General features: G+C 35.5%; 4 protein-coding genes across 4 annotated transcripts; all 4 read right to left on the reverse strand.

Moving 5' to 3' along the window:
* Positions 1-8,779: 8,779 nt before the first annotated feature.
* On the reverse strand, positions 8,780-9,159 carry LOC6641638. Its single transcript, XM_002064506.4, has one exon. It carries the CDS (start codon positions 9,130-9,132, stop codon positions 8,845-8,847), a length of 288 nt encoding a protein of 95 aa, XP_002064542.1. The 5' UTR covers positions 9,133-9,159; the 3' UTR covers positions 8,780-8,844.
* Positions 9,160-11,264: 2,105 nt separating this feature from the next.
* LOC6641637 (leucine-rich repeat extensin-like protein 3) lies at positions 11,265-11,924 on the reverse strand. Its single transcript, XM_002064505.4, has one exon. It carries the CDS (start codon positions 11,849-11,851, stop codon positions 11,501-11,503), a length of 351 nt encoding a protein of 116 aa, XP_002064541.1. The 5' UTR covers positions 11,852-11,924; the 3' UTR covers positions 11,265-11,500.
* A 1,228-nt stretch (positions 11,925-13,152) lies between these two features.
* On the reverse strand, positions 13,153-13,685 carry LOC6641636. The gene has a single exon (XM_002064504.4). It carries the CDS (start codon positions 13,609-13,611, stop codon positions 13,300-13,302), a length of 312 nt encoding a protein of 103 aa, XP_002064540.1. The 5' UTR covers positions 13,612-13,685; the 3' UTR covers positions 13,153-13,299.
* Positions 13,686-14,053: 368 nt separating this feature from the next.
* Positions 14,054-14,433, reverse strand: LOC6641772 (leucine-rich repeat extensin-like protein 3). The gene has a single exon (XM_002064503.4). The coding sequence runs from the start codon at positions 14,369-14,371 to the stop codon at positions 14,129-14,131; it is 243 nt and encodes an 80-aa protein (XP_002064539.1). The 5' UTR covers positions 14,372-14,433; the 3' UTR covers positions 14,054-14,128.
* Positions 14,434-23,233: the final 8,800 nt, after the last annotated feature.

A 23,233-nucleotide genomic window follows, 5' to 3' on the forward strand; every position in this document is an offset into this window, starting at 1 on the left:
TCAAGCCCCTAAGCCTCATCATATTAACTACAAAAACTCTCACACAACCAATTTCCGATTGCCAACTGGTTAACAGATTGTCGATATTCGAATTTCAGGTGAACCTAAACGCTAGAACTATTTCAAAAATGTCTGATTTTCGCACTGATCAGAATATTTTGTTTTAATGAAGTTAACAGAGAAATCAAATCGAAAATGAGTCAGTTAAACAGTTCATCAAGTTTTCATTTACTCGGCTAATTTCTTGATCGATTTCTTGTACTTAAGTGAATCTAAAAATTAAAGCTCAACGTTGTTAAAATATGTAAGTTAACATAATATATAAACAAAGTTATTGTTTCTATTCCCCAGCAAAATTATTAAAACGATGCATTCACATGGCAAACTCAATAAATCAAAGAAGGATGCGAAAAAACAAATCTTTCGCATATTTATCAAACTTTTGAGACATATTAAAAACATCAAACATATATGACAAAGAAATTGTGTTGCACAACAATTATGTATGCAAATTCTAAAAAAAGTAAAGCTGACAAGCTGCTTAACAACAACTTAATCTACAATATAATCTGAGGCGGGAAAGACAATGATTATAAACATCCAAGTCAAAACTAAAAACAAGATTATCGGGATAAAGATCAGATACAAACAAAATAAATTACATTAATAAATCAGATATCCGTCTAATTAGATATATCCCATATTTTCATAGCAGCTATCGAATTGAAAATCAGAAAAAATAGTTTTCTTCTAAATTTATCCTTAAATTCAAAATTTGTTTTTATAGCCAATTTTTTAATACCTATAGATAAATTAAGTATTATTGCTTATATTTTGATAGAATTTGATATTGAATTCCCCAAAGAAACATTGCAAAAGAGATATTTGGTACGAACATTTATGAACATTTTTATAGGAACATTTTGTTTAATAATGCTTTTCTCGTCATGTTAAAAAATTGAAATGAATTGAAATTATTTTATACAATTCCCCGTGAAAACCCTTTTTTGGAATTGTGAAATTTGTCTTTAACTTGAATTTTATAATGGTTATACCACCTAAAAAAGATGATGCACTAACTAACACTGAATGAAGTAAAAAAAAAAAAATTTAAAACAGAATTACTATAAAGGACTTTTAAATAAGTTTAAGCTATTATTTTGTTTTATGGTATTTTGAAATTTACGGTCTACACAAAATGGGATGGGCCTTGAACCAAAGTCAGTGGATTTTAATAGTTTTTATCACGGTGATGCATTATTAGTTTTTACTAATAAATTTTTAATTGTTGTTATGGCTATCTAAATAACAAAAAACAATGCTGTTGATGGACTCCTCATTAGAATGACAACCTGGTGAGCCATTTTGTTAGGCAAGACAATTGAATGAGTGCATTTTCAATTTAAATTAGCCGATTTAGCAATTGGCTTGTTCAACAAAGTTTCGTTGTTTTTTTGTTCAATTCAATTAAGTGTTGTGCCACATTCTGGGCTCAATTGTTGTTTAAACAAAACATCAACACACAAACACACACACGGTGGATAAATGTTAGTATTCGCGTTGCCTCGTTTTATTTTTATAGCATACATTTAGGTGTAGGAGGGGTGTGAGGGCGGCGTACAGCTTGAACATTTAAGTAGCCAAAAGGCCTGCAATAGACGAAATGATACTGCCATGAGGTTGTTATTCGGTTTGCTGGTTTGTTTTGGCTTTCGTTTGCGAAAACTTTGTTAGCTGTTGACCGACGGCCGCCGCTGGCTCCTTCAACCCTCTCAACCCCCTTCATCAGCACTTAACTAACAAAAACAACAACTTAGTTGACAACATTTGCGTTGTTATTTTTGAGCCAATTGAATTTAAGTGGCAACAAGTCAATGACATCGCAACGCTGTGGCATGGTCAATGCAACAATATGTTGCATAGTTAGAGAATAAGAAGAGTGTGGGTTTTTGCTCTTTTTTTTCGCCTTTCAGGCCTAAAGCATCATCAATTTTCATTGTAACGCGATTAGCATGGAAACCGGATACGTAAAATACCGAGGCCTAAACTAAACTTCATTTTTGTGGCAAATGAAACCCGAATTCATGTTGAATGCTGATGACCATAAGCGTCAAAAGCAAAGCAAACAACAACAAAAAAAAAACAGAGGAGAATATTGTACGCCACTCCCGCGAGCATTTATAAATGATGAGAGAGCAAATCTACTGTGGCACCCCTCCACTTTCTCATACCGCAATACTGACAATCTCCTACTCCAATTTCTACTGATACTCCTCCTGAATGCCTGGGCAGCTGTTTTATGTTCTCGTCGTATCATTTTTCTATGGCCATGTGTAATTTATGCCCCATTTGCTGTTGTGGTTTGCCTTTGCTTTTCATATTTTTCTATATAAATTGTATATACAAATATATATATATTGTATGTATGAATGTTTATCGGTGTATGCGTGTGTATGTGTGTGTGTGTATGAGTGGCTATTTCTATATAATCTTTTTCATGCCTCCATTGTGTTTGGCTATTTCGGTTTTCATTTTTTGGCCTGATAGACACATGCTCGCTTTTTGATTTATGAATGCAAAAACCAGGCAACAAAAAGCAACAGAATTTCTATAGAGTAAGGCATTTCCTTTTCTTTTCAGGCATTTACAGCAATTAGTTAACAAAAATGAGTCTTGGCTACCTTGAATCGCGTTAGAAAATATATTGTAGGCTCTTTCAAATGCCCAGAAATTTCTTCAAACTTTCAGTTTTGAAATTAAATTAAAAACTTAACTTTCTATTCTTTTTTACCAAAAAAAATGCAACTCAATCAGGCAAAGCGTTTGAACCTAAACCAGTTGCCAATCCTGCCGCACTTCTCTAATGAAGCAATTTTCGTTAAAAGCAGTCACCACAGAATCAGCAGCAGTTCCCTTGTAATCCACCCGCTAGAAGCCACCCAACCTCCAACACCACCTTACCATATGAAACCACTTTCGGTTGCCGACTGAGCGCGTGTTTGTTTCAAAATGCTCAAATTGCAAGTGCCAGTGGAAGAATGAAAGGAATAAAAAGAAATGCAGTTGGCTTTTCTAATTATCCAATGCCATTTAAACACCAAATGCAGAGGCGCAGTCGAGAAGCATGAAAGGATCGTAGACTAGCCTGAAACCCTTACTAGGAGCAAACATATCTCAGTAGACCATAAAAATGTATATACTATATAGAAAGATAAAATCGAATAAAATGTTCAAACTTACAGATTAAGATTTGAATATTCAAAGTCAAAAATTTTTTCTCATATTTAACACGATTTTAATTTTACCAAATAGCCAAAATAAAGAGGTTTTTAAGTAATGTACATATGAATCTACAATTACGTGCACTGAATAAAATGAAAAACTTACAAAGTTATAAACTTTTTTTTTTTAAATTTTTTTTCCACCAGGTTAAGTCGATTTTCCATGGATCTTTAGAGGTCAAGACCTTAATCCACTCAACATAGTTATAAGACAAGTCCTTAATGTTCGTAAGTATATTCTTCTCGGTCTATCCTTTCATAGTTACGCCTCTGCTAACTTTTCTTTTAAGCCAACTCATTGACTCTACCCCTTCTGTTGCCTTGTTCACTTTGCCCTTTTCTTTAGCTTTTCATTCTTCAGCTAGCTACGTGCGAATTTATTGATAGCGATATTTTGGGAGCAGAGGTTTGGCCAGGGCCACGAATTGAGCTGTGTGCTAAGTGCATTTTACATTTCCGGTCAATGGCGCTAACCTCACGAAATTCACTCTGCTATGCTGCCCGTACAGTGAAACCCTCCAAGCTGCCTGCTTGCTTCTTCTGACTCGTTTACTGGTTACAATTCTTATTATGTTGGCCTGGCGTAGCAGCATTTCGTTTTGGTTTTCATTTGGTTTTTTCATTTGGCATTACTTGTTAGCAATTTGCGTCACGATTTTATATGAAACAGTGGTACAAAAAGGGCGAAACTATCAACAGTTTCAGTTAATGTTGTATGGTGAATGCTTTTAAAACCACTGTGCTCCATTGGTTTATTTTATGTCATAGATCCTCAATTGGAACGTGTCCCGGCTGTTGGTTTAAGGGTTAGGACACAAGTGACGACACTTTGCGAGACTTCGTTAGATTTGACTTCCCATCCTCCCCCCATCTGAGTCTCTTTTGCTACTTCAACTGCTTGGTGTAACTTTACTTTTATATTTTTGTTGGCAATTTCTTTGGTAATTTTTATTAGCTCTGAATGAGCCACTCAAGTGGGTGCTCTATTTATCTTCCCCTGTCTGGCATCATGCTGCTGCTGTTTCTGTTGCTGGTTGCCCTCATTTCGAAATTGCTTACATAAATTTATTTGTTTGGCAAAACAATTGCGACGCCCCTTGTTACCTCTCCCTCTCATGCTTTCCTCTAAAAAAAAAAAGAAAGTAACTTTGATGCGTGTCTCGTTTTACATTTTTTGACAATTTCATTGTTCCAAGGAAAATGATAATTTTCTTTCATTCTCTTACAGGAGTAGGTCATATAAAAAGTGTCACGTCACACACACACACACACACGAGGTGATGGAGAAAAAGAGAACTGGCAAAATGCTTTTATGCTCAAATAACAAGCCCATAAACATTCGCCATTTTCGCGCGTTTTAAAAAATACAAACAAATAAAAAATGATAAAAATTTTATTGCCTCAACATACACACACGTAGAGAGAAAAAAACAAATGAAGTAAATGGCTTTGTCGCATTAGGCCTTGGCAATGCATTTTGGTAGTACAAATAGCTGGCAGTTTTATATTTTGATTGTTTCTCGTCAGGTTGACTCTTTGTCATTTGATTAGTTGACACTTTTTATATGTCGAATACAACCTATGAATGTGTGTGTGTGTGTGGGTGTGTGCGCATGTGTGTCTGCGTGTGTTATCCGGCCATTTCAACAAATTGACAAGTAAATATCAAAATTGCCTAACTCAGGTTGATTTTGTGTGTGCTCTCAGGTAAAATTTATTTCTCATCTCTGATATAAGCCACCTGGCGGCTATTGTCTGACATTTTCCAAATGAATATCTGTAACTTAATTTACTCGGACCCAAGCAAAACTTTTAATTGTACAAAATACTATAAAATAAGCATATACGTATGTACAAATCTATCTTGGATAAACATCACAAAGATGATGAATGAATTTAACCCTTTAGTTTTTAGAAAAAAGATTTAAATTTTAAATCAAGTCCAATAAAGAGACAAAAATTTCAGTGCTCGATTGATAGTTATAGCAGATTATTTATTCGAACATATTGCTCTTAATTTTATTTGAAACCGATTTAGAATGAAAAATATAATAGTAAAAATGTTGAAATCAAATTGTTAAATTAAATGTTAAATTTACCGGACTTTGTTGTCAGATATGTATCTGCCTAAACATAGTAGTATTAGTTTTGATTTTTCTTTCAGATATTTGAGAAATTTTTAGAAATTTGTGAGTTATTGTCTTCAGATGATGAACCATACGCGGGCTTATCTTATTTTCGGGTAGGCAAATATTGAAGGCATTTTTTCTAAATATTTTACACATATACATACGTATTAACTCATTGAAGATATTTTAGATCTGAAAAAACTAATTGTAAGTCAAGCAGTATGCCTAAAATTTTTAATATAGCCCCAGCATTTCTTTGTGAGCCAATTGAATGTTTCATTTTTATATGTAATTTCTAGGTTTATACACAACTACGAAAGAAAGTGAACAATTTTTTTGTCCAATGATATAGACTTATGAAATCGAAAAAATTAAATTGGTTTCAACTCCTTAAAAAAATATTTATAGATGGCGATACTATGTATATAAAAATAGGTAAGAATAATTTCACAGAATAATTTTACTTTCTTTAAGTGTTCTTGAGATTTGGTACTAAAAAGTAATTGGTTTTAAAATGTATTAATTTCCAGGTATATATAACTTAAGTTTAGACTTCTTTCAATGAGACATAAATAAGCTCATAGATAAAGATGGAAATTACATGCCATGTAAACACAACTCAACTCTATCTAAACTTTAAATATAATAATCAAAAAATATATTCTGAAAAAATGTAGATTATTTGAATAAATAACTGAATTAATAATAGTGCTCACTTAAATGGCATGTTAGTGGATTATAGCTATTGAGTGATATAGTCTTTACCTATCAAAATGATTGAAATACAACATTGTGACATGAAATTATGCGATATAAGTGTCCTTTAATTGGCAGAACTAGATTTCATGTAATCCTGTTGCATTTTTATAATCCAATTTTATTATTTTACGCTGTTTTTGTAAAAACGGTTAAATCTTATTGAAAAATATAAATTTAACTCTGTTGATTTACTACTTTATTTATATTCTACCATGTTCATTTATGGGTTAAGAGTTTGACTCCGATTTTTGAAACATTGAACAGACACTGGCTTTTTCTATTGTTCACCATAAATTAAGCATATATATGGACAGCTTCTGTTGCTCTTACACCACACACACAGAGATATACAGAAACTCCCACACTCACACCCACTGGGAAACTTTCTAAATGGAATTTAATTTCCGGATTAGAATAGACATTTCATGCAATTTGAGCCAGCTAAACTATGAAAGGCGTCTGTCTCGTCTCGTCCTGGCCCTGGTTTTGACCCATGAATAGGTCTGGGTTTGAGTCTGAGTCTGCTTCAGGGCTTCGGCTTCCCTTTTACAATGCTTCAATGAACAATCACTATAACAAATCGAATACAGATACACATATACATATATACATTTACATATGCTAAGGGGCGTGGCAAGTTGGGAAATTCGTTTCAGTATTTTGTGGTTTCTGCTTTTTTTTTTTGTTAAACATTGTACAATTTTTTTTTTTGTGTAAAGTCCAAAAGCAAAAGCACAAATCCAAACAAAGAGAAAGACAGAGACATCGAATACCCGAGAGATGTTTGCATGTTCTGATTGAGACCTGACAAGCCAGGAGACCAAGAGAAATTGAAAATGAAGTGGGAGTCGGGTAGTTGAATCTAGTTATTAATGTAATTTGCTTTCTGCTCAAATTGATGTTGATAATGTTTGAAACACGAGTCAATGGATTGGCCTAAGCAAAAGCTAGACATTTTTTAATAAACTGTAAATTACCGGAAACACAATTAAAAAAAGGGCCAAGAGAACAATGTGAAGGACAACGAAAGGAAGCATAGAAAACAAAAGAAAATCCCAAAAGGGGGTTAAGACCAACATCAAATTCTTTCGTCATCGTCATTAAAATGGAAGGGGTACAATGAGGCAAGAGACGACTGGAGTGGTCGGTCTATGCCCTATTTAGTGGTAGACATACAACAAGGCCTTGGTTCTGTTAAATTGTCGGAAACGCCATGCAATACGTCTGCCGAAACTCCTTCATTCTATTTCTACCTGTTTCGTGCATTTCCTTCGAGTCCATTGTTGTTCTGAATCACATAATATATGTTCATTGTTTTAAGCTGAACAAGAAAAAACATTAAAAGAAAAGAAGTCAAAAAATAGGTCGCTCAATGAAGCGGCGAAATGCAAATGCCGGTTTAAAAGTACGGCGCCTTAGATGGTGCAATTTTAACGGGTTGATATACAAGTTTATGGCCGAAATATAGGATGTTTCTAATGTTTAGACTATATCCTCTTATGTAATCCTGAAAGTCCAGGCTAAAACGGGTCTTAGATCTGGTCTTATGGAGTTACTTATGGAACGAGAGCCTTAAAATCTGCAAACCAATAGTAATGAGCTCAATCAACTTTGAATTTAATAACGATTCGAAATAAATCTTAACATTTTTTTTAAAGTACTGTGAATAGTAATATTTTCGTTCTATTCTATTTTAACTGCTATCTCATTTTTATTCTGTTTGTTGTTAAAATTCATATGGATGTATAAAACTTATGAAACAATTTGTAAAACTGTACTACAACTTTTTCATAAAATATGTAGAAATTGGAAAGTAAAATAACAACAAATGCTTTATATATGATTGATAGTTTGATAAGTGTTTTAATGATCTTAGATTTAGCTTTTTTTTATCATACTCTCGCTTATAAAAATTTGCCCAAAAGGAAAGCTTCGAAAATGTTGTGTTCTAAAATCTGTTTTATATCTAGGTGTTTGTTGTGGCTTTTGTTTATAATAATGAATAAACGGCTTAATAAATGAATGAATGAATGAAAGAACAAAAGGGCCAAAGACAAAGCAAGAGAATGCTACAGAGCAGGGCAGAGATAGGAGAGAAACAGAGGGAGAGAGATATATATATATAGAGAGAGATAGAGAGTTGGTTAGATGGAGGAGGCAAGGACAAGGCAAGTTTAACATGAATTATTATGTGCGGAAAAGTTTTATGATGATGGTCGGCGTCCCCTTACCTATGTAACGGGCTACTACCCCAAGAATCCTTCCTGGAAAGGACTCCCACACACACAGACAGACAATTCAACATCAACCGCAAACTGGTTAACCAGGCCAACAGACGACCACGTGGTGTGTGGGTGAGGTTGAGGGAAAGGACTCTCTCTGTGTGTTGTATCTGTTGGATACAATTTGTTTTAATTGCACAAAAAGTAGTTGGCAACACACTATTAGAGCTGTGTTAGCCAATTAATTTTCATTTAACTGCAACTCGCTGGGATTTGGCCTTTGCCCTTTTTGCTTTTCGCTGGCAATGTATCTACGTATGTATGTATATGTATTCGCTCCCCCCTTTTTTTCCCCCATTTATTTTGAGACATTTAAAACACTTGGCCATTTTTCAATGCTTTAACTGTTTTACAAGCTTTCTGGTTTATTAATGATTGTAAATCTTGTTGGCTCTATTGGGCAGCCACCGCCTGAGCATAGTTGGGTGGCAGCACCGTGGCAGCCATCTGTGGTTGTTGTACTGGCATCTGATAATGGGTTGCCACCTGAGCCTGCTCCACTTGGATCATTGGCTGGACCACTGGAGTTGGCACCACTACAACTTGCTTCCTTCTCATCATGCGGCGACAGCTTCGGCAGGGACGGGCTTGGCCAGTGATTCCATAACATATACTTCCAATAATTCCCCTATAATGATCGCAATTGCATTCCATTTGCACGTTTATATTTACGTTCGACATTGTTTCTAGTTGTGTGTCTTTCTACTTTGCTTGTTTGTGCGATACTGCGTTCAATGCATTCAAAGTCTTCAATTTATATCGAATGATAAGCAAATCCTTTTGATATCTAATCGAAGAAACTGCTAGTGGCATAATGGATGGCTCTACCATATCAGGTGATTCACTCACTAACCAAACGTGCCTAAATGTACTCAAAATGGCTTTGTCTCAACACTCACAGGGGGGCATTACTGCCATCAAGGTGACTCATTTATAGCATTCCCCCAAATATTTCATGTTGCCTCGGTCAGGGTTTTCGTAAATGCTATGATCATTGGACTAGAAAATTTTTACTTTAAATTTCAGTCTATACTGATGTCTAAGCAGTTAAGTTCAAGGGTTAACATAGACACTTGCGATTTATTAAATTTTAGTAAAGTATTATATTTATATATATATATATATATATATATATTTACCTATAATTTAATATTACAAGGAAATAGATAAGAAATTACACAAAATATTGGAGTGGACATGAACTAAAATTTTTTAAAATGAAATCATAATACCAGAATGGTGAAAAATTGGCTATAAAAATAAAGAAATCTATAGGATAGTTCAGAGATTTTATTTACATTAGAAGAAAATAAGAAGTGAGAGTATATGATAAGTTGGTCTGGCATTTACTAAGAATTATTCATTGTATCAAAGTATATGTACTACAATTACAAAAAAAGGTTTGTTTTTACTAAACATAGTAAATATCTGTACAACGTATGTACATATATACTTATGGAGGTACATATGTTTTGCTGTTGTAGTAAAAGTTCACAATTTTTCTGTGCTCTGGAATTTCAAAATAGGTTTATAAATAGATATATGCATAAATAGTTACATAAAATTGAAATTCATTTCAAATCCAAGTGCAGAGCTCGTGGATAATTGGGGAAAATTTGTCGTAAAAGAAAATATATTCTTGAATACATTTATTTATTTTCCTTATCATAAAATGGATAGACTTTAATAATATACAAATGTGTGACCCTGTGTTGCTTATGGCAGACGAATGTTTGTGGATAATTCATTCTACGAACATAAACAGTATTTATATGCATAATGTACCAATATAACCAACATAAATAGTCTAATCATTTGTTAGCAGCCCAATGAAACAAGTCATCAAATAATATTCTGCAAAACATTTCTACGTTTTTTTCTACAATTTTTGTACGCTGGCTCTCAAACATATATTATTCGAAAATGACTTACTAAAGGATTATAAAAATTATTAAAACGATTTTAGAATTTTTTGTTTCAATTTTGTGTTTATTTTTTTAGATTATTTTTAAACCGATTTAGTCATACAATTCTATCACAGTAAACATAAACCCAAAAACCTTTTAACTATTAAATACGGAATAAAATTTTTGATTGAAAAAAATAAATCAGTTCGCAGGATTTTAGTTTTAAGTCCACTAGAATAAATATACCAATATTATGCATATAAAATGGACGATCTAGATTCTCATTTTTGTTGGAAATGATATGGTAACCTGGTGGTAAGGTTTTGCCCAATATGGCAACTTTGCGAAAGAGTGTGGAAGACATATCGCGAGAGGGTCAGTGAGTCAGTGTATCAAATATGCATACACATAACTTTGAGCCCAAATGGATGTTGTCATCAAACAATAAATACTATTATTAATACCAAGACAAAGACACATTGTAATGATAACATTACATATTTCCAATACTTGAGCATTTTATTGAAAGTAACTAAATCAAAGCCTCTTTATTAAATAATAGCACACATTAACAAACCATTTGTATGTATTTTCAAAATGGTTTAGAATAGTATTTACGAGTGGTAGATATCAAAGACGAGTTTGTGTATTTATTCAGTTTGTTCATTTACTTGATTAAATGCAAATATTAGTTGATGCAAGTGGCAATCACAATTATAATGATAATAACTATTCAAATTAATGCACATCGACTGGCAAAAAGTGCAAAATTTTATATCAAAATAATTAACCTAAAACAAAGCCAAAACGCAAACCAAAAAACCAGGAAACACACATAACCAGAACAATTATTGTTCTTCCACTCTTGTTAGTTGTTGTCGTTTTTATTTTTTATTCTTTGATGTCAATTGAAAAACAATTTAATTTTGATAGTTATTGCTATTGTATTTATGCCATTAACAAATGACAAATAAATATTCTATTACACTCACAGACACGGAATCTACTCGTGAATATAATAATTTATAAATTTAATTTCCACTTTAGTGTTTGTATTTATTTAAAGCCTTTTTTTGTTTTGTATTTGATTTGTTGATTTCCATTAAACAATGTCAGTCTACATGAGCGAAAGGGTCGTCCTTTTACCATCTGGGTGGTGGCTGCTGCTGTTGCACTATGATAATCTCCTCGCGGGGCGGGGGAGGACGACGACCTCCTATATTGAATTCAATGAAGGGTCTTTGAGGCTGTACCACATCGACCTCAATTATGGGTCTCGGCGGTGGAGGTGGCTGGTAGACAGCGGCTGGAGTGATCACCTCCACAACTGGAGGTGGGGGCGGTGGGTAGCGGCCGCCAACTTCAATATCGATGACAGGACGTGGAAGTCTTGGTAGTCCAACATCTACCTCCACAATGGGTGGTCCTCCATGGTGGTGGTGATGATGATGATGACGACGACCTTCCTCCTCGTAGTAGTATGGTGGCGGCATTTCTGTTGTCTTCTCTTTTGCTGGTATCCAAACGCTGTAGTTGTTTCCTTGGCTAGCCCTGGGCGTTAACTGAAGTTTTGGCCATTTTGCTACACTATTTAAGCCAACTTGTAGTCATTTCGGGTATTTTTATTTTTGTTTGTGTGGTTTTGGCAAAAAGGCTTAGTTGTCTACTATCTTGTCAGGTGAAGACTTAATGTCTTCGATAAATTATTGATAAGTCAAATTTCCATGCAGACGGGGGGTGAAGTTGGGCGGCATTCAAAGTCAATGAGTTTGCGGTTGTAAACAGAAATGGCGATTCTAATTATGTATTTCATCAGCAACAAAGTTCAAGGTTTCAATGACTCATTCCAAAAAGTGTCCTTTCCCTTAATAAAAATTAAAAATTTTTTAAACAATATTGTATAAGTAATAAGAAACAGTTTTCCAATGTGCTAAAAAGTGAAGGAAATATAAATTCGATGGTCTTACTTGCAGACTCATATTTTAAGTGGCATCACTAATAAGTATTAAAGTGAAAGTTTATTTGAAGTTTGCGTTTAGGCGAAGGGATTGCTTCAATTCAATGCTTTATATTCTTCATTATTAAATTTAGTTTGTGTCTCTTAAACATTTCAGTTGTCTACTTTCTTTAAACAACTGTAGCACATTAATTGGATACGATTATATTTTTAAACCCAAAGTTTTAAACTTAAAATGCTTCAGAGCTTCATAGCCCGAACTATTTATTTGTGCGAGGCTTGGCAAATATTTTACTAAAATTATAAGTTAATACATTAGCATTGCATTTATATCCAAATTATTAAATTATTAAATCAGAAAAACAATTTAATTTTGATAGTTATTGCTATTGTATTGCTTTCCTATTATCGGTTTATAATTGTAAATCTGAAATTTAACGGCTATAAAATTTAAATTCAACGTTTGCAAACCTAATTTGTTTCTTTAAACATTTTAGATACTAATCCACGCTAAGTTTAAAATATATAATTTTACTTTTTTGTTGTTTATTGAAGTCAACAATAAACTTAGCTTATAATCGATGTAATGTTTTAATTTGAGTTCTAATTCCTTGGATCAAAACCATGTCAGTCGAGTTGCTACCGATTATCACATCACTAAAAAACTATTATGTTAATATACTGTATAAAACCATTCGTTTTATTTTGCACACTTTTATCAATAATTTATTTGGTTTCTAATTTATTTTGTTCAACGGTAAAACTCATTAAATAAATAATGACTGAAGTGAAAAAGTATGTTATCTTTTATCTGTTGCCAAATTGCGTTTTTCAATGTTTATAGATTAGAATATTTATTTATTAAAACATTATGATTTCTTGGTCGAGTTGTGATTGATTTTAAATTATCATTATACAAAAGTTGTTTTTGTTTTTTTGTTGTGTTGTATGTCTGTCGAGCACTTCCAACCACTTAAGGAGTTCCTACCATTGAGGATATGGTGGATTGTTGTATTGATATTGATATTGATACTGATAGCCCTGTTGTTGTTGATAGTAGCCGGCAGAGCCCATGGACATGCCACTCATCTGGCCATATGGCTGAGGCTGTTGATATACCATCTGTTGTCCGGGCATATAGGTGGCTGCTGGCGTTACGACGACGACCTCGGACCGAGGAGGCGGCGGCGGATAATATGAGCCACCCCAACTGGGGAGAACATCAATCTCGATATTTGGACGACCATGGTGATGACGAGGAGGACAGCCACATGGATCTTCATAGTAGGGTCGCATGACTAAACCGAATACAAGCGATTCCTCTACCTCTGTGCTTTGCTCTAACCTTCTTCAGAGCTCGACGCGTTGTTGAATACTGTCCAACCAAAGCGACTGTTGAATGAGAATTGTTGTCGCCTGATAGCCACTGGAAGGCAGGAAGGCCCATCAATCATACATAGATAGCAGATACTAGAAGGGGGGGCTTACTCGATTTCCAACCAATGCTAGATAAGCGAAATTAGTCATTTTACCGATAACGTTCACTTTACCTCGATAGGTGGACAGATTTAGGTGCCTTTTTACAAGATTTCTAATTGTGTTTGGTTTATATTTTTGTTTATATGCATACATATATGGATCAATACCTTATCTGCGTCTGCAATAGACCCGCTTATCAAATATCATGATAAGCTTAGATTAAATACTTTCTTTTTGTTTAATACAATACATTTTATTGAAATTTTCATTCTATTCTATGGGGAAAAATTTTATATTTTTTTCCTGTAAATTCATCAACATCTTGGGACACATCCTAGTATGGTGGTGGGTTGTGGTAATGACCACCCGGTGGTGGTGGCGGTGGTGCCTGCTGATAGATCACTGTCGGTGGAGGCGGTGGTGCCTGCTGGTAGACCACTGTGGGTGGTGGTGGTGGTGGCTGTTGCACCACAACAACTGGCGGTGGGTGATGGTGATGACGTCTGGGCCATGGTGGTGCTATTTGCACTTTTATAATTGGACCACGTCGTGGTGGATGATCGTGTGGTGGTGGCATTTTTGGTAACGAATTCTTTGAAAAATTACTGCGAAAAACTTCTTTGTGGAGACCTCTTGACTGATGGACTTATCGCTGGAAACTAAAAGCTAATCGAACGAAAATTGCCATACGCACTGCTTAAAGCTAACAAAAAAAGAAGCCCCAAAAAAGTCCCCGTGGAGAAAGCTCTGCACGTTGATTAGTCATATGGTAAGGGTATTCGTTTCATAAAACTTTCGATGGGTTATCATAGTTAGTCATGCTAGCACTTAATCATTCTCACAAAAAAACTCCATTAAAATACGTCACCTCTTCAGTCTCGCACTCAAAGTGAATGCGTTTAATGCAGCAAATCTAAAATAATATGAATGGCATACCTCAACAATTTGATCTCTGTCTATATTTCTTTAGTCTTCTTGAATATGAATTTGTGTATACTAAAGAAAACTGTCTTCTTTAATCTTTAATGAAGTTGTCGATTTTTAGGATATTATCTACAAGAGAATTATTTAAAAGGCTGGAGGGGGTTAGGGTTCTAATATGAAAGACGCAAATGCTCTCTAAAGAACGGCAAGAGTCCAGAATGTGTTCGGTAGTTAGGTTTTCTCCTGCATAGAGGGCAGTGAGGCGTAGTCGAAAGTAATATTTATTAACCCATAATCCCAAATAAATTTATAATGTATTTTAATTGACATTTGAATAAATAATGTATATGATGGATTGGCCAAAGAGGTTAAATGTGTGGTGTTTATTTTTTTTAACTTCATAAATACACAAGTGGTTTCTATTGACTTAAAAGGAGAAAATCTCTTACATGTTTTCTAAAAATTTCATTCAGAGTGAACATTACGTAGATTACAATATTATAAATATACTTATAAGCGTGCTATTTATTTAGGTTTTTAAAGGATTAATAGGTTTAATAAACGGTATGAATCCCTGAATTCGACCATCTTCTTTACATTATCATCAAATAAAAAACAATATTGTCCATAAAATAATATAACATTTTAGTTTAAATTATCAAAGTGCGTGTAAAACGTGTCATGATTTCCTCATTCGAATGCGCTTTATGTAGTGAATAATTTTTGCGTTATTTAAGTATTAGACTTTAAAAGTCTTCAGTGTCACTTTGAACATCTTTTCTATATTTATGCTTTAGGTACGCCACTTAAAGATAACTTTAAAAGTAAAGTAGTATATTTGAGATAAATAAAAATTTTATTGTAAAGCTATTTTAAGTCAACGAAATATTGTCTACAAAAATTTTTTTATAATTTTAAAATTTCAAAATAAATCTAGAATAGAAATGTTATTTTTGCAATTCACAAATTGAGCGAAATGAGGTTAAAGAATATGTATGTATGTAAATTTCTGTGGCGTTTACTAATTGACTTGACGTACTACCAAAATATTCCTTTTTGCTTTGCAATCGCTGTCAAATATGACCTCATAAATGTTTATAAGTATATAAGTACGAGGCATTGCATTTGAAGTTTTAGCACCACTTAAGTGTCACTTTGATCAAAGCCAAGAGGTTAAAAAGGCAATGCGAAGAGGGCGTACAGTGGAGAAGTAAAGAGGGAAGGGGTGTTCGGGTATGGCTGCCAAACCAAAAAGTTAAACATGCACAAAGAGTTGGCGAACATGGCCTGAAAGTTTTTTTTTGCCTTAACTGAGGAAATGAGTGCCAGATGGTAAAGAATGAGAAGAAGGAGGCGGGAGGCAATCCTTATGCCGCATAACTCTCTACTTTATTCTCTACTCGTTCTCTACATATTGACTGAGATTGGTTGCCACCAACGAGGGGAAGAGTGTTTTTGGAGAGGGGGCGGGGTCGGGGGTGTAGGGTACTTTGACAGCATGTATCCCATGTAATGATGCCGCTACTACGCTTCGTCTTGATTTTATATATGTAGTTATATATACATACATTTATATATATGTTTCTTTTTGTATTCTTGTTACTTCTTTTTGCCAGTTGCGCATGCATATTTTAGGAAATGAATTGCAAGAGTTCTGGCAAGATAAAACGTCTCCGAAATGGAGTCAAGTAGGTGGCAGCGGCAGCGGTGGCGACGTCAGCTCCAGCGAATCGATAACTGTCAAAAAATAAGCCGGCGAGCAACACGCAAGACAGTCACTTGGCAAAAGGGTGCACGGAGAAGAAGAGTTGGTGTAGGAGTTGGCGGAGGTGGCACACAATTTAAATATTTATGGCGCTGCGCTTGATGCACACAGAAGGAGCCTGATGCTTGGTAACAAGGCACACGGCATAACCAAAAAACCGTAACCGTAAACCTAACCGAAAACCGAAACGGCAGCTCCTGCTTTTTCTCCAATCTTGCGGCGTCAGAAAACGCATTTCCTGCACATGTCATGACATGCAGTGAGCGTCTACAAACGCGTAACGCTGAAAAAGAATCCAAGTTAAGGGGACCAAATTCGGTTTTGCGGGGCAGGTTAAGACGAGGCACAAGATTGGATGACGGTGAGGTAGCATTGCTTTGTAGCACCACCTACAAGAGAATTCAGAGAATACTTGTATGTAGTTTGCTAGCTGTATCCAAGTGTATATATTTTTTTTTTTGAGTTTATTTCACATTTTCTAGGCTGTGTTTGCTGGTGAATCTATTTCAACTAACTCACAGTTTGACATGCATTGTACATGTGAAGTAGATGGCTTCTGCTGTTGACTGAACATTTACTGGTTGTCAGAGAAGTTGATAGATGACAGCGATTGACAACTGAAGTCTACAAATGTTTTGAGAACTAGAAAGACAATATACTATCAAAAGTTGCGCAATGAATCCTTTAATTGATAAAAGGTCAGGTTACAAAATTTGTGACTTTTGAAAATGGAAACAAAACTCTACTTCTTAACTTTTTTTAAACTTTCTATATGCTTTCTAAATATTTTTATTCACTTTAAAACTAATTACAAGAGTTCTTGTCCTTAAGATTAAATATTATATGCATTCATATTTTTTAAAGGATCATTTCACTTAAAAAGCTAGAATGTATCACTTGAATAAAATGGTTGAAATCTTCTGTTATATAAAGAAAAAATATATAAATCGTTTCTTTTTCTATTCAAATTAAACAAATTGTTAATTATAATTCATTTAATTTTCATACCTTTAAATAGAGTAGAATTTCACAATGAATTTATCAAATACCATTTACTGGTAATTGTTTTTTGTATGATTTAATATTTTGGATAAAAGCTGAAACATTCTGAGTGACTTTCGAGTAAAAGATTTCATAATGTTTTGTATGTTTTATTTAACTAAGTATGTATAATAGATTTAGTAAATATAAGTTATTTAAGTTGGATATTTAATTATTGTTCTCTTTATTAGCGGCTAACTTGCCGACTCGAAATATATTTAGAAACTAAACTTATAATATCTTATAAAGACCCAAAGAAGCCCACAGCCAACCAAGAATTGCTGAATCAGCGCCTCGTGCCTCGCTGGTGGCCGCGGTCAATGCGCCTCAGCTGGAGGATCATATTTCGGACGACCGTGAGACCGACTAAATAGCTGACACAGCTACTGTGACTATGTTGCAATTGCTTCCGCTCACTATTTTGCTTGGCTCGTCATAACTCCTCCCTCAGCTAAGTGATGGACGTCCTCGGACTTCTTCAAAGCGGTCTTAAGGCTTGTAATCAGCTGGGCTTGATGTTTTAATTTCCAACGGCGACGAACCTCGTAGATGATGAAGATTGCCACCGCACTTATGGCCAAAGTAGCACCACTACTGATGATGGAACCAGATACCAGGTTGGAGCGAAGTTGACCTATGTTTTGTAGGTTGGTCAAGCTTAGCTCATGTAGAAGTGGCAGACTTAGTTTCTCCCGATGGCTTGTTATGTTGATTTGGGAGATAGCTGCAACCATTGGTTTCTTCTTCAATGCCCCATAGTTGTTAATGAACAGGGTGCCGTTAATGGTTACCTCATCATCGAATGTTGCTAGGTATGTGCCAGCAACCACTTGTGTTTGATTGACCCTGTTGGTGATGGTTGCGGTGACATCATTGATGATTATTATTCCATCATCTACCACTGTCAGTGGATCCAGATGACTGGAACGAGTGCCGCATCTCGCCGGTGTCCCAGATATGAGGTTCTGCGCGCAATTTGGTGTTGGTGATCTTCTGCAGAATGTTGTGCTCACCGCCACATCACACCCAGTAACCGCATACGACTCTGTACCACAGTCCGCAACTATGCTACCCTTTTCAAAATCTAAAACTATATTTTTTCTTTGAACGGGATAAACATTAATTTTCTTACATGCTAATTTTGGATTAGGATATTTAATTAGAAAGTGTAGGATTTCGTTATTTTGGAAAGCCTTAATGCTAGCCACCTCTAGGATATCAGTTACACTAATGTTAGTGAGATGTTTGTTTTTGATTTCCTCAATATCAAGGTCATTAAGAATTACGGGGCTGATTAAATTTGCTTTAGCAAGTGTAATAGTTAATATCAAATTTTGAAGGTCTGAAATTACCATTCTATTTTTTGCCAGGACAGTTTCAAATAAGTGTTCAATATTTAATTCATCAATTTTGCTTATTTCGTTTAAAGAGTTAGTGAGCTTATTTAATCTATCTTGGAGTTTGCTATTTATTTCAATCTGTCTATTTCCTTGTTCGCTTAACTGATTTTGTCTAAATTTTACTTGTTCCCAATCATCAAAATCGGGTGTACCTGCAACTACTTTAAGAGCAGTGCCTAATATGTTTAGGCTCCTAGCATACCTATGATGAACTCTTAATGTCCCTATTAGTGTACTAATTCTATCGATATCTGCTAGTATTACTTTCCTCACATGTTCTTGTTTGAACGACTCCACCAACACTCTCGTTTCTTCGGCGTAGGTTTGGTATGACGTCACGTTTGTTGTATGTCCAAGGTACGCGTAGTCATCCCAAATAGTTACATCTCCGTCCATTACAGGTATGTAATTGGACATCGAGTAATCCGTCAATTTCACCGAAGCCACCAATAAAGCCGTTAGTATCGGCAACAAAAGTTTAATCCTAAATGAAATATTAAAAATTAGAAAATAATGAAAAATATTTTATCGAAGGTTGTCCTTATGGACCACCCTCCCTTTTATGAGAACAGACGTTCCCAGGTCTGCCTCAACCGTACCCTCTGTATAGAGTGGGGTCAGTTTGTTACCTAATCGTTTGTTAGATTTCACCCATACCTTGTCTCCTACTCGATATCTTTTTTCAGCCCTTTTTTTATTCCCCTGTTCCAATTGTTTGATCTGCGTCTTTTCGAGTTTTTTTCGAATAGTCGCCTCCATTTCTGCGGTTGATGTATGGACTATTTCTATCGGTTGCTTGTTTGTCACCGAATGGATGGTTCTGTTATATTCTATTGTTGCCATCAGTATAACATCAACTGTCTCGTTGGTTTGAGAACTAAGTTTTTTGCATCTTGCGATCTCCGTCAGGGTGCTATGGAATCTCTCCACCTGCCCATTCGAAGTGCTATGCAATGGAGGTGCATTTGCAATATGAATATCAAAATTATTTGACAACAATGATTTTATTGTCTCAGAATTTAGTGACCGTTCGTTGTCACAATAAATAGTTTTAATTTTCGGAAAGAGGTTAATTAGCTGGAGTAATGGAGCTTTTATGTCGACAATAGCTCGGGAAGCAATGGGCTGTACTACAGCGAACTTGGAAAATTTGTCAAGACATGTAAGAAAGAGCTTCTTGTCTGTTGAAAAGACGTCGACATGTAGAATTTCTCCTGCAAAAGAAGGAATGGGTGTGACACCTAATATGTGTTTCTTAGGGTGTCTGTCATATTTTGCAACTGAACAAATTTTGCAATTTGCAGCAATCTCTGTTGCTAGCCTGTTCATATTTGGAAAAAAATAATCGCGAAGTACTTGCTTAACATTTTCCTGAGCTGCTCGATGAGCTCTGTTATGCTCAGTGGTTAATATTTCCCTTTGCTCCGTTCGGTCAGGGATATCGCTGACTAGGTACTTCGAATACCTAAAAGTTGTAGTTGGGAACATTTCTACGAGACTATGCTGAATGAGGGCAAGCACTGGAAGTTCGCAGTGAATTGCATTGACTACATCCGCATTTACCACATCTTGCAACGTTTGCATTAATGTGCTCCTATCAGACACTTGAATAACATGTCTTGTTTTTGTCTGAAAAAGTAAGAATGTTCTTACCGAAGGGAAATCTGCTTCTTCAATGATAATTTGATTCCTAAAGCAATTGACCGGTTTGTCCGTTGAGTCAATGGTGTAGGTCAGTGATTCTTCGCTATGTATTGTAGCGATGTCCGATTCTTGAGACTGTAAAGCATTTATATTTTGCCTCGACAGCGCGTCGGCGACTTTATTTTCTTTCCCTGGCTTATAAATAAGCTTCGCGTTGTGATCATCTATAATAGATTTCCATCGTTTTATTTTTGCGTTTGTATTTCGATCGGACACTGCGAAGGTGAGGGGTTGATGATCGGTATAAATGTTTAAGTCCCTAACTCCGTAAATGTAATTTCGAAGTGTTTTCAAAGCCCAAACAATTGCCAAGAGTTCCCTTTCATTAGTCGCCAGGTCAGGTTCGTTGTCCCGCAATGTTCTCGAGATCATTGTTATGGGTCTTCCATCCTGCGACAATACTGCTCCCAGGCCGTGCCCCGAGGCATCTGTAGTTAGGTCAAATGGCTTTTTGTAATCCGGGTATCTTAACATGACATCTTCAGAGGCTAAGATATTTTTAAGTCTATCGAATGTTTGCAGCTGTGTAGCTGTAAGTTCGACTTTGACTTTTCTGGAGTGGTTGGTGCTAACCTTCCCATTGTCTCCTTTAAGAATTTCCGTAAGTGGTCTAGCAATTGCGGCATAGTTTTTTATAAAACACCTATAATAGCTGGATAGGCCTAAAAATGACCTTAGCTCGTATAAAGATGTTGGTGGTTTAATAGACTGTATAGCCTGAACCTTTTCTAGTGAAGTTTTTATACCTCCCCTAGTAACAACAAACCCGAGGTATTCGACGCTTTTTTTGAAAAACTTCGATTTTTCCTGGGAAACTCTCATGCCCGCATCACCAAGACACTGAAGAATTATGTCAATGTGTTTAACATGATCTTCTTTTGTTTCGGAAAATATAATGACATCGTCCACGTAGACGTGACATATTTTACCGATGTGTTCTCGTAGAACATCATCAATGGCCCTCTGAAAAATACTTGGGGCGTTTTTTAGTCCAAATGGGAGTCGACAAAATTCGTACTTCCCACTGTTGACAGAGAAGGCGGTTTTCTCCCTATCCCCCTCTGCCAGCTCGATCTGGTGGAATCCCGACTTTAGGTCCAAAGTCGAGAAATACTGTGATTTTCCCATATTCGACAGTATTGTCGTAATAGAGGGAATCGGATATTTGTCCGACACAGTTACCTGGTTTAGTTTTCGAAAATCAATGACCATTCTTTTCTTTTTATGGCCGAGTTCATCAACGCCTTTTTTATCTACAACCCAAATGGGATTATTATATGGCGATTTCGATGGTCGTATAATTTTATCTTTTAGAAGTTGCTTTATTTCCGTGTTAACGAAATCAGATACCCCCAATGGGTATGGGTATGGTCTTGAGAATACAGGTTCTCCCTGTGTTCGAATGGTTGCCACTGTGTTTATATTAAAAGGTAAAGCTATTTTGGGGTCCGCGAAGGAAGAAGCTCTTAGCTTAATCATTTTTTTAAATTTTTCTTTTATAGCAAGAGGAACATCTTCATCATTTATTTCAATGAAGTTTACGTCAGCACATTTGTGCAACATAATATCCTCAGAGCCCCCATTAAAAAAAATTTTACTTTTCGTAAAATTGATAGTGGCGTTTACTTTTCTTAAAAGATCTAACCCTATAATAGCGTCAAAGTCAGCTAAAGTGGATAAAATGAAGAAAAAAGATTTTTCTCCGAAGAGGCTGATTTTACATTTTTTGGTAACAGAAGAGGAGCCATGGATAGATTTAACTTGAAACGGACTCTGCACTGGGACTATGTGTTCTAATTCGGACAATGGTTTAATGTAATTTTTTGATGCCCCAGTGTCTACTAGAATTTTTATTGTTCTCCCGTGCAATTGTTTAATGATGTACGGGAGGAAGGATGCTGGCCTAAAAAATTACAGGCTTCAATGTCGGATTGCTCATCCTCGAAATGTGTTACAGCATCTTCTGCTTTTGATTCATAATCTTCGTCACCGTCTGGCACAACTTGATTATGATTCACATTTTGACGGCTTTGCGTCGAATTTGCGAAAGGCTTTCTTTGTTGATATGCAGTTGGCTGTTTAAAGCGCGATGTAGATGGATCAACATCCATTGGCTCAACAGGCTGAATTGGATTTCTGCCTTGAAACTTGGACTTTGAGCTATTATATTGTCTGGCACTTTGATTCCCTTTGCCATGGTAGTTCTGTTTTTTAGTGAAATGTGGGTTTTTGTTATGACCCGAATTTGAGTTACCATCTTGATGGTACTGTGATTTTTTTGATTGTTCTTGGTTGTTAACCGAATTTTTGTTTTTGTCGTCTGCAACCTTTGCAAAGGTTGCAGCGAAATTTGCGTATTCGTTACTGGCTTCAGCCTCTTGTGCCATTGCAAGTGCAATTGGCAGAGTCTTGGGCCTTGCCGGTAGGACATGTGCTTTGAGGGACTTTTCCAGTCCCGAAACAAAAGAATGTAACGCATCCTCGCGATGTTGTTCATTAAGGGTTAAAGCCGTCGATGTATCGTACGTCATTAACGTTTTGTTTGTCAAGAGAGTTAAGGTCTTTTCGATTTCGTCGTAATACTCCAAAAGAGATAGTTCTCCCT

Source organism: Drosophila willistoni (assembly GCF_018902025.1).
Source record: "Drosophila willistoni isolate 14030-0811.24 chromosome 2R unlocalized genomic scaffold, UCI_dwil_1.1 Seg200, whole genome shotgun sequence".
Lineage (NCBI taxonomy): Eukaryota > Metazoa > Arthropoda > Insecta > Diptera > Drosophilidae > Drosophila > Drosophila willistoni.

Bases quoted from the DNA above. Each gene is read 5' to 3' on its own strand.
- LOC6641638 (XM_002064506.4), bottom strand. From the start codon at position 9,132: ATGTCGAACGTAAATATAAACGTGCAAATGGAATGCAATTGCGATCAT.
- LOC6641637 (XM_002064505.4), bottom strand. From the start codon at position 11,851: ATGCCGCCACCATACTACTACGAGGAGGAAGGTCGTCGTCATCATCAT.
- LOC6641636 (XM_002064504.4), bottom strand. From the start codon at position 13,611: ATGCGACCCTACTATGAAGATCCATGTGGCTGTCCTCCTCGTCATCAC.
- LOC6641772 (XM_002064503.4), bottom strand. From the start codon at position 14,371: ATGCCACCACCACACGATCATCCACCACGACGTGGTCCAATTATAAAA.